This window comes from Stegastes partitus, unplaced genomic scaffold (genome assembly GCF_000690725.1).
Source record: "Stegastes partitus isolate 25-593 unplaced genomic scaffold, Stegastes_partitus-1.0.2 Scaffold964, whole genome shotgun sequence".
Classification (NCBI taxonomy): domain Eukaryota; kingdom Metazoa; phylum Chordata; class Actinopteri; family Pomacentridae; genus Stegastes; species Stegastes partitus.
Window position 1 is genome coordinate 199,240 of NW_007578695.1, and position 17,040 is coordinate 216,279.

General features: G+C 38.5%; 1 protein-coding gene across 4 annotated transcripts in view; it reads left to right on the top strand.

The window, feature by feature from the left end:
• The window catches only part of ppp6r3 (protein phosphatase 6, regulatory subunit 3), a 35,179-nt gene extending 18,139 nt beyond the window's left edge, over positions 1-17,040 (top strand). For 2 of the 4 annotated variants that reach the window (XM_008294450.1, XM_008294449.1), the window contains 12 exons: positions 388-473; positions 663-749; positions 1,535-1,632; positions 5,799-5,853; positions 6,369-6,499; positions 7,198-7,313; positions 7,680-7,902; positions 8,713-8,810; positions 9,805-10,000; positions 12,640-12,747; positions 14,149-14,223; positions 15,999-17,040. In XM_008294450.1, coding sequence (XP_008292672.1) covers positions 388-473; positions 663-749; positions 1,535-1,632; positions 5,799-5,853; positions 6,369-6,499; positions 7,198-7,313; positions 7,680-7,902; positions 8,713-8,810; positions 9,805-10,000; positions 12,640-12,747; positions 14,149-14,223; positions 15,999-16,050 — 1,325 coding nt within the window. In that variant the 3' untranslated portion in view covers positions 16,051-17,040. The remainder of the gene's footprint in view (positions 1-387; positions 474-662; positions 750-1,534; positions 1,633-5,798; positions 5,854-6,368; positions 6,500-7,197; positions 7,314-7,679; positions 7,903-8,712; positions 8,811-9,804; positions 10,001-12,639; positions 12,748-14,148; positions 14,224-15,998) is intronic. The other 2 variants (XM_008294451.1, XM_008294452.1) reach the window with 2 other exon arrangements.

Sequence of the window (17,040 nt, forward strand, 5' to 3'; positions counted from 1 at the left end):
TTAAGAGTGTGCACTGAAAGGACAGGCTTTTCCTAGATGGGTCTGTTGGCAATGTGTTTGTGAGAGAGAGCCTGGGGTGAATGTCTGCGATGAACCGAAATATCCCCTATTTTAAATAGCAAAACAGTAGAAAATCAAAATCAATCAATGTATTGACACTTGCAGCTGCTCACGTCTCGCATAGTCCTGACTGTGACTAAAACAAGCTGCGGGAGTCTTTTTGTGTTTGTAATGCTTAATCTTCTTTCTTATACAGATGTGCTCTTATGACATCTAAATCAATGTTCAATGGTTGTTTAGTCAAAATCCTTGAAAGTGCAGAGTGTGATGCTCTTAAGAAAATAGAGCACTTATGTGTGTGTGTGTGTGTGTGTGTGTGTGTCACAGATCTCCCTGCAGAGGACAGAGAAAAATGGGAAGCATTTATTTCTGGCCAGCTGGCTGACACAAACAAAAGAAACACTGTTGACCTGGTGAGTATGAACATCAGCACTGCTGTCAAACTTCAATATTTATTTAAAGTCAGATGATGAGTATCCAGTGTAATTTTTAGACTGTGAGACTTTTTTTTTTGTGTGCGTGTTGGCTTGTGAGATTTGGAATGAAACCGTAAGTGTAATGGTGAGGCCCAGACTTTCTCACTGAAATGAATGTTTTCTCAGGTGAACACACACCACATCCATTCTTCCAGTGATGATGAGGTGGACTTTAAAGACAGTGGCTTTCACCAGGATTCTTCTCTTCAACAAGTAAGACCTAAACACAGACACAAGGACATAAATGCACCAAAAGCAGACCCATAGCCACACAGACCTAGCTCATTTACAAACATGCAGTTACATTTTTATGAAAGAATCTTCTTCCTTGTTAGCTTTTATTATGGAGGTTATGAAGGTAAAGCCTCTATGCAGTGTAAATGACAATTTTTCATTTCAGCTAGTCAAGAGGCCACTTTGGTGTACAGATGTTTTTTTCCTGGAGCCACCATCATTCTTTACTATAATAGCATACATGCAATACATATCTAGTTGAGCTTTTTTTTTTTTTTTTTACTTTTTCACCTTATTTGCTGCTAAAGAAAATGTTCCCATTGTCCTCCAGACACAGTAATTTGCATTCATCTATTTTTATACCTAGAAAAAACAAGCTGTATATCTCGATGAACATGCTGAATGGAAATAGGTACTTTGTGACTATGGGTCCTGCACAGTTACAATCACTCTACCACTAGAACATCTCTCTAGCATTTTTTTGGAATTAATTTACTTAACTACTAATGATGATTGTAGCTACTTTAGATATGATAGAGCTGTCAGTTTTTACAAAAAGAAAACAATTAGAAAAGAAAAGCATTTTGTCATCTGTCTGTAAAAGCATGTTTGGGTGTTATAACCTGTCTAGCCAACATACTGTAGCGTCTTTGTTTTGACAACAGAGTGTGCATATGAATTTTCACTTTTCTGTACTGCAAGTAATGACCAGCTTTGTGTAGAGCCAAGACTATATCATTATCACTGGTCCTGGGTTTTGCCAGGCCTTTTCTGATTATCAGATGCAACAAATGACGTCCAATTTTATTGAGCAGTTCGGCTTCAATGACGAAGAGTTTGCTGATCAGGACGATGTTGTGGAGTGAGTACTCATCCTGCATGACTAGATTTGCTGTCTAAATATGACTGTATAACACTGAAGGGACAGGACACTGAAAACATTTCAAAGTTGGTACAACAGGTTTGTTCATTTATTCATTAAACTATAGCAAATTTGCATATATGAAAAATGAAATGAATGAAAAAGCGTTTCTTTATTCTCTAGCTCATTCGTAGCCTTAATTTAAAATACAGGTTCAATTTTGAAAAATGTATAATTCTATTGACTGGACCAGACTCTTTTATATTTCCGATTTGCTGTAGAAAAATGTCACCAACAGTAATTGTGAAATGGTTCAGAACTGTAGAAGAATCCAGCATCAAAACCAATGCCATTTCTTCCAGTGTATGCCTTATTTCCTGTCTAGTAGGATCGCAATAATTTAAAACATGGCTTGAAAAAAAGAAGCTATGTCCAACTTTTGTTTTCATGTGCTGTCTCTTTTTGCCATCCTTATGGTGAACTAGTTTGGTGTGTATAATATCCAGTGGTTGTGGGCTTTTGTGGGTAGCTAAGAGCTCAGTGATTTAAAATGTTCACTTCACTATAAACAAACTGGAGGGAAGTAGACCCCATCTTCTTTTAGTAGGTCTTGGCCTTAACGTTGGTCAGACTATCCCAAAAATAACCTAGGTCAAAATGAGTAAAAAAGCCACACAAGAGTATCAAAATCTGCTCCTCAAGTTCTGACATTTTATTTTGTAACTTTTAATTGTTTGAAAAAATAACTTTTTCATTTACATAAAGTACATCTCCAATATATTAGGTATTAGTTTGTGAATTTATAAGGATGAAAAGTCATGAGGGCCTATTCAAATGAAAACTGTAAACATCAGTAGAGATCCATAAGTAAACACCAGCAACAGATAGAGCACACAAGGACTTCTTTTAGCTGGTAGAGGAATCAGAGATCTGACTTAATTTAGTCAGCATTTTCAACAGTTTGAACAGCCTGATATCTGTCTTTAATTCTGTTAGTTCTAGTTTATACTGTTTGATGCTCTGACAAAATGACATTTATTCACTGAACTCTTGTACCTGATAATTCTTCAGGTCTAAATAAGTCTCAAGTCTGTCTGATGGTCCTCCTATTTGTGTCATCAAGATGCCTGGAAAGTATTGACATAGCCTTAGAAAATCAACACAGAAAAGACCTGACTTTCTGAAGCCGAAATCCATGTACTTTCATGTGCATCCCCAGGGTTCGACATTAACTTTTTGACACATTTGTCCACTGAACATGTACATGTGGCAGTTTGATAGCCAGCCCAGACTGGCCTACTGGTATGTGGATGGGAAGCAGTTGTGTCAATGAGATACCAGCAACATATCATACAAGAGCAGGTGCTGACTATTGTAGAATCAGCATATGCCACTGAACCAGGAGTTGCATAGCATTTACCACTTTCTGATCTCTGTATTGCTGTACTACTGTACCGTTGCTCCCCCGTGTAGACCAAGAGTGACCTCCCACTGCAAGGAATAAGCAAAACTGCAGTCTGGAGTGTTTATCCAGTGCCCCAAGAAAGCCAAAAACAAGCTGAATTTAAAAAATATATAGTTTATTTATGTTAATTACCTAATTTATGTGTGGTCATTTCATTTTGGCTGAATGTAAGAATCTTTACTGCTGTGTTGTGGCTTTCCGCTGCTTCTTCCTTGCTCTGCTATTTCTGTTCAACTCCACTCTGTCTGTGGCTGTTTCCACACATGGGTCCACTGTACATGGAACGTGCAAAACAGAGCCGACCCACAGACTGGAGTGGAACGGATCATAATGGGGCAAAGGAACGGCAAGTCCTGTGAAGTGAAGATGGGGTTAAACAAGTTGACAACTTGTTGCAGCCATTTAATGTGTTTAGCAATGCAAGCTTGGGCTAATGGCTGTGGGGTTTTTTTGGTTTTCTTTTGTTTTTTGTGGAGGGGACGTGGTTGTAATCTGCTCTACCTCTGATTGTAAATGAAATGTAAAGGTTAAGGGAAAGTGTTGCTAGTTGGGAATGGTCTGAGATGCTGGTGTTCCAGCATTTGCAAATTAATGAGTGGCACATAACATGAAGAGACAAGTTTTGTTGTTTATGACTTGCAGCTTGTCTGATGCGGAATATAAACTTGTCTTTCAATTTCCCTACATAAACATGCACTTGTCCCAGCCGAGCAGACAAGCCTTAATGTCGAGCCCTGACTCTTGTTGTTCAAAACAGAATACATAGTATACAGGTCAGGCACTTTCCAGTTGTATTGAATGCACAAATTGGAATGTTAAATTCAAGAGCTGCAAAGTATTTGAGCTCCAGTCTCTGTTCCTACTGTAGTATTTATGTAACATTACTGTCTTTCAATTCTCAAATTATGGGGAATAGTTTTCACTGCTAAAATGAGATATTAATTAGACTTCTCAACTGTTCAAATTCAAATCATGAACTTTTAGGAACCAGGCATAGTATCGACATGTTAAACAATATTTGATGTGCACGTATGTCAGCAGCTTGCAACATTTTGATGATTCAGGGTTTCCAAAAATTGAACTTCATCTTGTAAATCAAAGCATCAGACTTTAAGTAACACAAGACAATGGCTTGGCAGGATACAGAGGTTTATAAGGTAATACTTATGCACTTTGCGTTGCAAAAGAGTTTGAGTACCATGCCTGTAAAAAGCAAAAACTGTACCTAATTTAAATTTGTCCACTATTATTTTTATTTTTTTTAAGTGGTCATCTAAAGGCCAATTCATGCTTCCCACATCTGTGTACACATCTGCATCTGCAGGGTACATGGGATGTACATTTATTCATTCACACAGGCCCGCAGGGGTCCAGATATCCTGTGATATGTCTGGCCACTGTGCCTGCACACCTCTGAAAAAAGACAGTACTACAGCTCAATCTGTAAGCAGCTGCTGTTTTTCTGAGCCCGATATGAAGGGAAATGCAGCCAGCTATGTAGCAGACAAGGTGGCCCTCTTGTAATTTGTACAGAGCCTCATCCTCAGTCTGTGAATTGGCCTGTGCACACGTCTACATGCTCTCTAGATGTCCAGTTCAGACCACTTACAGATCCACATTTACAATTTCACATAGACCTCAAACTTGAGAGTTAGCATAAATTCGTAACTCAAACTGACCCTACTGTCATTTCAACAGTCATCAGTTTTGGCAGGAGTTATGTCTATGGCTACAAGCTGGAGGCCACACTGCAGACTTCAGTTGAAGAGCCCACAGTCTCCAAGACTGACCAGCAGCATGACCCAAAGCATGCTTCTTAGTTTGTTCAGTATTCACATGATTGTACACATGAATTTGTCCCCCAGGGATGGACTAACCATGCCAACTTCACTGTAACATCCTAAGGTGTCTGAGGGAGAGCATTAAGCACAACAGCCTTAACTGTGATGTGTGCCATTGTGCCCACAAGTGCAGCAACACTGTTGTTACTCTCCATCTGCCATAATGGCCAGATTAAGCTCCTCTTGACTTCTTTTTCCTCCCCAAAATGAAATTCAGTTGAAGGATCACTGTATGACACAGTGGAGGACCTCCTGTGCTTGTTGGGAGGGTTTAAAACTTGACAAGGTGGTTTGGAGCAATGTATTGTTAAACAAGAGGAAGAGTTTAAATCAGGTACAGTTTTTCTAAGTTCAAAACAAAATTGACATTAAGACCAAAACAGATTAGTCATTTAGTTATCAAATTAATCAGTAACTACTTAGATTTGTGATTAATTGCAAGCCATGTTTCAATCATTAGTTGCTGCATGGTTGGTAAACGTTTTCCCCAGATGTAGGACTTTCCCTCAAATAATTGATTAACTATTTTATGTGTTAAGTAAACGTTAATATTTTTAGAAACTTTGCCACTGAACTGCGTAAAAAAGTGGCAATGTATGCTTCTTTGCTTTTCTTTGATCAGTTTACAACATAAAACATGGACATGAAGAACCCAATTGGCTTTAGGAAATTCGTTTCTTCAGTGCTGTCTTTATGCTATAATAAAACCTGGCCTGTGCCAAAATATGTTTTAGTTGTCTCTGCAGTATTAAACATGATTTGTTGCTCTGTCCCAAGAACCTGTCTGCTGGTGTGTTGCCTTATATGTGGATGCCTAACGACCCTAACTGAACTAAACTCTGTTCTCTTTAACATTGCAGTATTCCCTTTGATAGAATATCAGACATCAATTTTTCACTGAATACAAATGAAAGTGTAAGTACTTTGATTGTTGATCTTGAGTTCATATGTAGTCAAAGAATGAAAGGAGATAAATTAAGATTCTCATAAAACTAATTAAAATGTTATTTATAGGGCATGTCTTTTATTATTTGATATTGTTGTTAATTTAGAAACAGATGCCACCAAGTAAGATTCAGTTCTTTTTATATAATTCATGTATGACAGATGAATGGAATCTGATTCAGTTTTGATAGAAAGATAAACTTTGCTGTTTCCTGCTTTTGGAAAGCTTAATGCACAAATGTAAACCAAATTCAGATTTTTTTTTAATACTCTCCTAGTGGTTAAAAAAGTAAAATACCAGTCAGAAATGTAAATTGTAGCAATGATATAGTAGAGGATTGTTTGATGCCTGCACTAAAGCTGTTCTGCTATGATACACATGTTAATGTATGCTTCGCAGTACACTGGCTTTTGTGTAGACCTGCATATACTGCAAGTATCGTGTGTTTCTAAGCAGGCGGCATATGTCTGTATGTTTTCCCCAGGCAAATATAGCTTTGTTTGAAGCACGCTGTAATGAGAAAATCCAACAGTTTGAAGATGCTGGTTCAGATGAAGAAGATATCTGGGATCAAAAAGACGTTACCTTCGCACCAGAGGCCCAGAGACGTCCCAGGTTCGCTAAACACACTGGCAGATGCAAAAACATCTTCCATCCATTCATAATCTCTAACCGGAAAACACTTTTGTTGAATCTTCTATTTCATGTCATCATCTTTCCACTTTTTGAAATACATGTTTCTGTTTGCAAAAAAGTGCGCATTGCAAAATGGAAGCATCGGCATTCAATGTGATCACCATCAAAAATACATGACCAGACTGTGTGTAACTTTACTTTGTGTTTAATGTTTACATAATGAAGGTATATTTACCCAATACACTATAGTTGAAACAGATAGCAAATATTATCTTTTTGTATAATATATTATTTTGGTCAGTTACTTATGTTTGCTCTGTAACATGCCAACAAAACAAGGTCAAAACATTGTGATCACATTCGTGAAACTTCAACTAGAATGATATTGAAAATTGCATTTCCATTTCATTTATTTGTTCAGTTAGCAGAAGTTAGTTATTGAATGTAGACATTGGCTAACTACTGTTGACTGTTGTAAATCTGTTGATTTGACAAAATGACCAAATGACAATGAAAGGTGGTTGACTGCCAACAACACTGTACACATTAGAGTAACTGCTTTGACAACCGAGCTGTATGCATCTCCACATTTATTGCACACAAAAATATAAAGAGAGATGGTACACAGACAGATTTGAACAAAAATAATCACTTTTATCTGTGTGTGTCAATCTTAGGAGTTCAGGCAGCACAGACAGCGAAGAGAGCACAGACTCAGAGGAGGAGGATGTGAAGAGAGATTCATTTGAAGCTTCTAACCCAAGCACCGATGACAGAATGGAAGTTGATACAGGTTGGTGTGTCCAAGACTACAGTACATCATTCCAAGCACAGAACAATACCAAATGGCCCAATTAAGATTTTTATTCGTTTAGTTTTTGTTTGTTGCCAGAACTAGGTTTAAGGATTCAAATTAGACTAAGATTTGGGTAAGAATATTCCTGATTAAAGTTTTATTAGACGTAGGCCTCATCTAAGAGCTATCATTAGATTTACTTTCAATTTAAGTTTTTACACACAGTACTCATGGCAAGTGTTATAAAATGACTATAGTAGTTCACACAAGTAGGGGCTAGCGGCATTAGCAATGGTTTACTGCCGATGCAGATGTGATTTAAATACCTCATTTAATTTATTTGTTTATTTGGTTTGTGTTCAGGGCCAGTGTGGACAGCCAACTTTGATGACATCCCCATGGACACGGGTACATCCACAGCTCCAGCCTCCAGCCCCAACAACCCCACTGCGTCCTCTCCTATGTCCTCCTCCTCCTCCTCCTCCTCTTCCTCAGAAGTCCAACCAGAAGCAGCATGGAGCGCCTCTCCTGCTACGTCCAACTCTGAAACAGGCTGGGCTGATTTCTCCAACTTCACCCCTGTCAGGTGGGATATCCTTCAGACCACGTTTACACATAGCTGGGTATTTACAAAAACAGATGTATGTTTTCAAAAACAACATTTTTCAGACCAGATCTTTTTTTTTTTTTAAGAAAATCTTTGTTTCCACAAACCCACATAAACATGTTAAGAGCTCAGAATCCTGGAAAAAAACACAACGATGAACACACACATGTGACACTGATGACGCTTTTGTCGTATACCGAGTTGGGCTGGTCTGAATACCAATACCAACACTAAAAAAATATATATATGTATATTTGTGTGTGTATGTATATATTAAATAAATAATATATATAAATAATAAATAAAAGACGTAGTTCAAAACAGCGGTATACATTTACAAGAACTGACATTTCACTAGCCTACCTACACTCTCTTCATATTATGTGCCAAGAAGATGAGTTTGTCAACATTTTCGGGCCAAAGTGAACTCCTGCTTCTGATCTCAAAATTAATATCTGGATACCACCACAACGACCAAATTTTCGGATGCTCAGGTCCAGCCCTAATACTGTGACGTCAAACTCTGTCTCCTCCAGTCTACATGCCAACGTACAGACAGAGTGTTTCCAAATCTCCACTTTGGCCGGAGTTTTCACAAATGATCGTTTTCGGTGACTTGTACCTTTGTTTATGTGTCAACCAAAGGCCCAAACGCACTGAAATATCACAGTTTTTGCTACATGTAAACGAGTTTGCAAAAAAGAAAACTGCTTCCTTTCAACTGTCACTGGCTTTTAATCTGAAAGAGGGTTTATTGAAAAGAAATTTCTCTGTTTCTCAATCTTTCAGCCCCAAAGACCCTCTGAGATGCAACTCCCCTGTTGCTATGGAAACCAGCATAGAGACATTGGACCCTCTGGGGGTCAATACACCAATGCAACCTGAAGGTGAGACGTATACATATGCATGTTATTAGGAGACTTATGTTCACCCATGTGAGCTTAAGAGACATAAACACCAGGGTTCCTTCAACGTTTAAACACTTTTGGCCTGTCACCAGTTTTGCAACTGAACAAACTGGACATAGTTGGATACGAAATTTTACTTTCAGTAATGTATGATTTTATGTGACTTGTCTTTTAGTAGCCAAATCTAAATGACACAAATTTACATTAGCGTTTGCCTCATGCGTGTAATGTAATTTTAACTTGACCTAATGTTTGTAACCTCACATCCACGAAGGATTCGAAAAGAAGCAGTCAAGATGGGATGGAAGGAGAGGCTTTTAATTCAAGGTGTTTAGGAAAAAATTTGCATTAATGGTTTCGGAATTACAGACATTTTTACAGGGTCCCTCCACAGGTTCAAAAGTAAACAGACAATATGACTGATGAGCATTTGATTAATAGGAGTCTATAGGGATTGACTCTCTTTTGTAAACTGCCTCAAGTTTGGACATTTAAGCAACTGTAGAGTTTCTGTACTCAGGCCCTTGCTGGTCAGCTGCTAGGCCACATCCATGTGCATGACCTCTACCACATGAGGACCACGTGTCTGACTTCTACCTCATTCTTGAGTTAGACCTCTAAATAATTAAATGAAACTGTAAAATATATTTGTATGAGTTTGGCAGATATTATGTGCTCAAACTGAACAGTAAATGGCAAACATCCCACTTGTGGATCTATACCTGCACAAGCCATCAAATGCCCCCAAAAAGAGCCTGCTTTACACTTACAGACCTTTGATCGATGTGCTGAACCACCATTACTTTATTTCCATCCCATATGAAGAATTCAAAAAGAGGAGGTGCAATCGGAACTACAATTACAATTATCTACAACTACAGTTATCGCACATTTTGTCAGGGCAGCTTTGAGTTGGTGTTGATGTCTCGATCAGACCTGGCACCTAATGTCACCTTTCTTACCACCCCCCAAGACTGTGATGGCTGGTTGGGCCCCAGTGAGGCTTCTTCCTCCTCCACCTCACCTAAGGACTGTGGGACACCTAAAGCAGAGGAGGAAACGGCCTGTTCTGAGCAGCGCAGTATCACAGAAACGGTCATCAACGGCTCGATGAAAGAAACCGTCAGTCTCACTGTTGACGCCAAGACCGAGACCGCCGTTTTCAAGAGGTTCGCCAATCACAACCACACAAAAACAACACTACACACCTGTGCTAAGTGACCGGATGTCATGAGTAACAGTTTCAAAGCAAATGTTGTAGCCATTATGTTCCAAAAACTCAAGCGGTAACACTGGAACGCTCTCTTAGATTATGGCATCTCTACCAGAATAGATGCTTGAGAGGATATGTTAGAATAGTGTTTCACATCAGCTCTGTTACGTATGCCCTCACACTATTCACATTTCCTGGAGTGGCGGTTTTAACGTCAAGTCAGAAACCGGCCCCAGACGTATCGAACAGATCAACTATTTCTGCTCATTTACTAGAGCGGGTCATTGCACCACCACTAAAAGACGACAGGTTCTCATATCTATTCACAAACTGTGAAGGGAGAATTCAACACTACTTAAATATGTCTTAAAATACTTATTTTTTTCTCAATTTGCAATGGCCTGTCACAAGTCAGGGCAAACCCAAGGGGCAATTATTAATACTTGACTTTTAGTGGTGCCTCCGTAGTGAAATACCTGCTTATCCCAAACACCAGGGTTTTACAGTTGTTGTCATATCTTTTCGTCTCCTTGTTGATGCTGCATTATATTGTTTGTTTGTCTGAGTAAATAACAGTAGTCTAATGAACTGAGCGACACTTACAATCTGAGCTTCCCCTCTCTCTCTTGCTGTGCGTTGTGGGTGTGGTCTTCTTCAGAGTGTTGAAATCTTATCGGTATGTACAGCCAATCAGAGATCAGCCTGCAGCCGTGATGTAGTCTTGTTGTCACGTCAACCACCAACTTTTCTTTCCCAATTTTGATCTTCTTCTTTGGTTTCAACTCCTTGTTTGTTTATTTCATTATCTCCATTCTGCATGTGTTTCTACCAAAATTGTTTTCCAAGTGCAGTATTTTGTTTCTTCAATTTTGGCTCAAGTTTACGAAGCCTTTTTAAAAAATCTACATAATTATATACAACAGTCCAAGCCAACAGGATTAAATTGTGAGTTGAAATGATACAGGTGACATTGCACTTTCTGAAGTGACCTCAACCTCTCCACAATTGGATTTTTATTGCTCACAAACAGCTTTATGAATACTGTATTGATATGTTTATTTTATTTTAATGCTGTGCTTCGCCTTTTCCTGCCGCCTTTTTTGCCTTTGACACTTTGTCATTGTCTCCATTGTTGAGATTGTGATTTACAAAAATGAAAATGCACAATGAAAGATGTAGCTGCGAGAGGTGTGTCATAACAGGCAAACTGGGAAATAAATCCGGTCATCAGGTTCTGAACCATATCAGGTACTGACCACAGCTGTGACCACAAAATTGATTTACAATAATGCTACGATACAACACGGCCTTATGCTTGCACAGTAGTAAAATCCATCTTTTCTCTCATTTACAAAAACTGTTCACTCTTGACAGTTATTTGCAGCTACAGGATCCTTCAAAGGATTACACCTACAGCTCAGCCTCTTGTTCACATGGCTTAAATCAAAAATGCTCCATATGACAATAACCACAATCAAAAGTAGAAAGAAGGATGATTTTGTTTTCTTTTGAGATGCTGCTAATTTGAATCAGAAATAAAACGTGCATAGAGAAGTCCTATTAATATAGCCTTTGTAACTAGAAGGGAACTTAGAGAGTGCAGTCCTCCTCCCAGGCCGCTGCCCTGTCTCGCAGTTTCAAAAAAAAAATGTTGCGGATCTGCACCAGTTAAATGGGCTCTATTTTCCTTTTTGTTTCACCTCCTTCTCAAGTTTAATAAATGTTTAAAGAAATGAAAACAAACATCTGTCTTGGCTCCCACCTTGGCAGAGGAATTGGAATAAAATATGAGTTGCTTATTGGAGCTGCAAGTTTATTGTGTAGGAAGAAGGTGTCCCTTTTCTGTCTTTAGTTTTACCATTGAACAATTGCACAATAGCAGCGTCCTTTTAGTTTCATTAAGTTTCAGTTCAGTTAATAATTGTGTCCCTTTTTGTACATTAAATGGCGTTAAAGATGTGTTATTTTGTCAATACCCACCAAGACTACTGTAAACCAAACATGAAGATAATGGTATGAGTGTGTTTTGTGAAAAAAATTAAATGTGGCCCCAAAAAGTGCACCCATGATCTTTATTTTTTAATTGGACGCCTGTTTTTTATAGCGTAAAATCATGTTTTGTGACATTGACAAATGCTTGATAACTTTTATGTAGCATGTCAAATTTTGGATTATATTTGGATGTTTGTGGGTGTTTTGCTTTGATTGAGGTCTCATCAAGATTATTGGTGGTTCTCTGAGACAAAGCAAGACTGACGGCTGATACAATCAATTCTGGTCTAATCAGTGTCCAAATCGGTTTGTAGGCCTGCCTACTCTGTGCTTGCTCTGCAGCGATAAAGTAAACAGAGTATCCTAGCTAAACAATCCAAACAGTTCTCCATTTGCTGTACATTTTGATGCTTCTATGTCGAGTTCACAGTTATCCCATTTTTAACACAACCATCCTTTGTTTTACTATGTTCTGTCAGTCAGTTCAGCATGCATCACTGTTCACATCTCACTGTGTTCTGTGTGTTTCTCTGGGTAAAGTGGTTGCTGTGAATGGCTCATTATTGATGTATTAATGTATGTGTGTGTACCTGTGTGTTCCAGCGATGAAGAGAAGATTGCCTCGTCAGAGAAATGCTCAGTAGTGGAGTGTGTGGATTCAGAGAGAACAGGCACCAACAGCTCAGCTGCAGCCTGCTGTCCCAAAACAGGGTCAGACACACCACACATCACACACACATCACACACACATGCACACCACTGACTTGAGTAAAAAACGAGAAATAAATAAATAAGAGTGTCTGCACAGGCTCTGCAGTGTTCTGTACTACTCACACAGTAATGCTCAGTCACATGTCTTTATTAACCATGAAATGTGTGGGATTTCTCACCATCGATTTTTATGGTCAGATGCTGTTGTAAAATCTGACAAAGACAGTTGTAGTTCCTTTGTAACCGTAGCAGTGAGTGCATTAAAATCAGGGTCATTCCTATTAGAGCTGCAGCTAATGATTATTAAAAATAAAAATAAAATGTAATGTCATTGTTGAACTCTTAAGCTGAGTTGACATGGAATGACATGAAACAAGTTATGGGAGGCATCTCTTTAATCATGTCGCCTTCTTAGACTCAACTAGAAGCAGTGCCAAAGCCCTTTGTTTAATGTCTAGTTATTCATTGGAATAAATGTAGGCTTTTTTTATTATTTCTTAACAAATGAACTGATAAATTTAGAAAGTGTTTGCAAATCAGAAAACTAGATTTTCCTGCCAATGTTGCATTAGAGTAGCCCGAATTTAAAATGGAGACAAACATTTTTCAAAATATTTCGTTTTCCCATCTTTTAAGTCTCTTTTTTTTTCCCTCTATAGAGACTTTTAGGCCAAGTTGACCAGTTCCAGAAAACAGGTTTAATAAACCTGAGATAGGAAACTTGTTGCTTTCATACCAGCATTATGAATCAGTGAATGATCCGGTATGCCAGCAGCTCCTTTAGGCTTGACGTAAAGGTGAAAGAATGAGAAATTCAAAGTCTGTAAGAAGGAGCGTAAGCTACCAAATGTACTGACCAAGAGTTTACGTGACTATCAATTATCATATTTCTTTATCAAAATTAGACAATGCATAGCCTAAATGCAACTTTAATGGATCTATCATTTATAGTTTTATCCATATATTAGTAGATTATAAGTAAACACCCTAAAAGTCTGTAATTATTTAAGTTACACATTCACGCTCTAAATATAACCACATGCCTTTCTCTACAAAAGCATAATCACTCAAAGCTGTGCATACTCACAGTTGTCAATACAAGCACGATATAAAGATCACAGTTACTAGTATGTATGTCTGAGACTGCACCTTGTTTTGTTTTTGTACAAAAACCAAATGTTGATTCGTCTATATTGAGTGTGTTACAGTAGCATGAGCTTTATCCACAAGCATGTGCCAATAAGGAAACGTTTGTAAAATATTGCAAGTCCAACATGTCTTTCCTACTGCTCATGTTTACATTTTAGAAAAACAAATGAGATCTAACTTACTTTGAGAGTTGTTGATATGGTTCCAGACGAGCTAAGTTTTCTTTTGTTTTTTTTCTTGTTTCATGTAAAGCAGTGAGAAATGTCGGCCCACTGTGGAGCTTCCCAATGGTCCTCTAGACGAAATGTCTGCCATAGAGGAGGCAAAGTAAGCCCGATTCTCTTTGTGAAATGCGAGAATTTGATCTTGTGTTTGAATCTGAATTTTCTAAGCATCTTTACGAAACCAAGAAACTCCTTAACTTTTACAATTACAAAGTGTCAGTCTTATTAAGATACAACAAGACAATGCAAGAAACATGTACACAGTATTGAAAACTAATTCCAGGCTAAAGTCAGCGTGACCCCTCCTTACATTTTCTGCAGCTTCTCTTAAGCTATCTTTATACCGAGCTTTCTTCAACGAATCCCAGAGTTCTCCTTTGCACTCTTGGGCTGTCTTGTTCTTTTTTCTATCGTGATGATCCCATACCACTTTTATAACATTAAGTTCATCACCTACACTAGTTTATCTGCTGTTTTTTCTTCCAAATGTGATTTCCAATGTATCATTTGGATCATTGTCCTGCAGAAAACTACACCTGTTTCCAATCAGTAACTCTCCAGAAGTAATGATGAATCAGAATGTGTCTGTACTTGACAGCATTCATGATTCCATCTATCTGGGCACTATCCCAACACCTCTGGCAGACATGCAGCCTGAAGCCATGATTTGACCTCCACCATGTTTCACTGAAGGCTGCACACTCTTCGTTGTGCCTTTCCAACTCTTCTTGTCACATGTTCTTGATAGCAAACATTTCAAACTTTGATTCACCACTCCATCTCCATTGATCTTCACTGTAGTCCCTGGGAGCTTTTGCATTTTTCAGCCTTTTAGCCCTGTTCCCCTTCTGAAAAAGTGATTTCTGAGCAGCTACTCTTACACAGAGGCCGTTCATGATCAAACTTCTGCAGACTGTAAAAGGATCAACTTGGCATCCAGACAAGGCTGCTAGATGCTGCACAAGTTGACCTCTTCTGGTCTCTCAAAGACAGAATTCAGTGACGCTTCTTACCAGACACTGAAACTTTTCTTGTCCTTCACCTCTCTGGATTCTTCATATGAGCCTGAATACCAGATGTTGAGCATCCAGTTTGTTTGATTTGCCTTTGAGACCTTGCTGATGCAAAATGATGATTCTCTGCCTGTCAAACTGTGACGTCTTTGGCATTTTGAATGGAATGATGCAGTTTAGACTTATATAGTCTTATATGTCAGCAGGCTTCAAACACCTACAATAACATGTGTATTGAAAGCTCAACATGAGAAGACATGGATTAAGACTAAACTAACATGGATTAAGACTAAACTTAGAATCAACTGTAATAAAAAGGTGAACATAACACACCTCCATTGTTCTATTTCCTACTTGCTCATAGAACTGAAATTATGTCTGTTGTTGTTGTGGCACATTCAGAGGGCCACTTGGGGGGCTGTTCCTTTAAACGCTGGTGCCACTTTGCACCTGCCTCGAGTTCCTGCTTTGGAAAGCTGCCTCTTAAGAAACCTTGGACTTGGTGTAATACACTGCTCACAATCAGTGCTTTTTGCCACTAAGAACTACTTTTTTCCATAAATATGAGTGTTTTTCAAAACTGTGTAAATATTTCCTGTATATTCCACATGTATCTTGATACAGAGAAATGCATATTTATGCTCATAACTTCCTAAAGCAGTAAACCTTAGACGTTTGCACAGTACTGTATGACATGTAGTAGGTAGTGTACTACGCTGTCAGTGAAGCATGCAACTTTAAAGGCAGGTGAAAGTTTCTGTAGTTTACAGCTATTCTTCACTTCTTCTATTTGTCTGGAGTAAATGTGTCGTTTTTGTCTGTCCTCTAAGAGATCCATATGTCTGTGTTTGCTCTTCTTTCCTAGGCTGGACCGGAGTTCTGTGTCCTCAGAGCCAGCTGTGAATGGGCCGGCGTGAGGGTCTCCTATTGCCTGCCAATGGCCAGCCTGTTCTGCCATACAGGGCCCTCCTCCTGGCCAGCCAGCAGAGGCCACTGCTCAGAGTTGTTCCAATTACACACCCGCCAGGACCAGCAATACTCCCATCAGCTCATTACTGACAGACAGACAGACAGACAGACAGGTGTACAGACACAGGATGAACTGAAAGCAAAATGAGAGACATACTCAAATGGATACAAAACTTTAAATCATTTTTTTCTGCATTTGTTTATATACTGTTGTTCTTATGAGGTGATGTGAGACTGATATCTTGACACTCAAAATTAAATAGTAATGTTGCTATAGTTAAAGAAATGATTGTATGAATAAAATATTTTATAAAAAGAAAAATGTATACATAAGCATAAGATGAATTACCACAGAAACAACAATAGCTGATTTGTGACCCAAACAACCAAGAAACTGTTGTAGCTGGGTTGATCTGTTATCCTGTGTAACGGGCTAATACAAGTTACAGCTATATTTACATTTCTCACCCACTGTTGGTCTATGTCCCTGAGCAAAGCTGCTCCTACAATTTGAAACACATTTTAAAAACCACACATGGTTTCATTTTGCTGCAGTTATTTGTAAATGTTTTTTTTTTTTCCTCTCTTGTATTCTTCTGCATTGAGTAAGATTTGACAAGCTTTTTTGGTATATATTTTTTTTATTTATTATGGAAGTAAGACGATGGTTATGTTTTGTTACTAAAGAGCCATACCAACACATTCTCTCCCCTTCTAGCAGGCTGCATTCATGCTAACTGGGTTTCTACCTCGCAGCTAGAAGGTCAAACAGGAGAGATGGAGTTTGTCGTCACCACAGCCTGAACTGGGAGCTGTAAATGCATTCTGCACCTGTTTGTGTTTTTAGCCCCAACTAAACTTCTTCAGAACCACAGTCCTCTTTTTTGGTCCAAACCTTCTCTTAAAAAAAATAATAAAAATCTGAAGCGCTTCTTGGA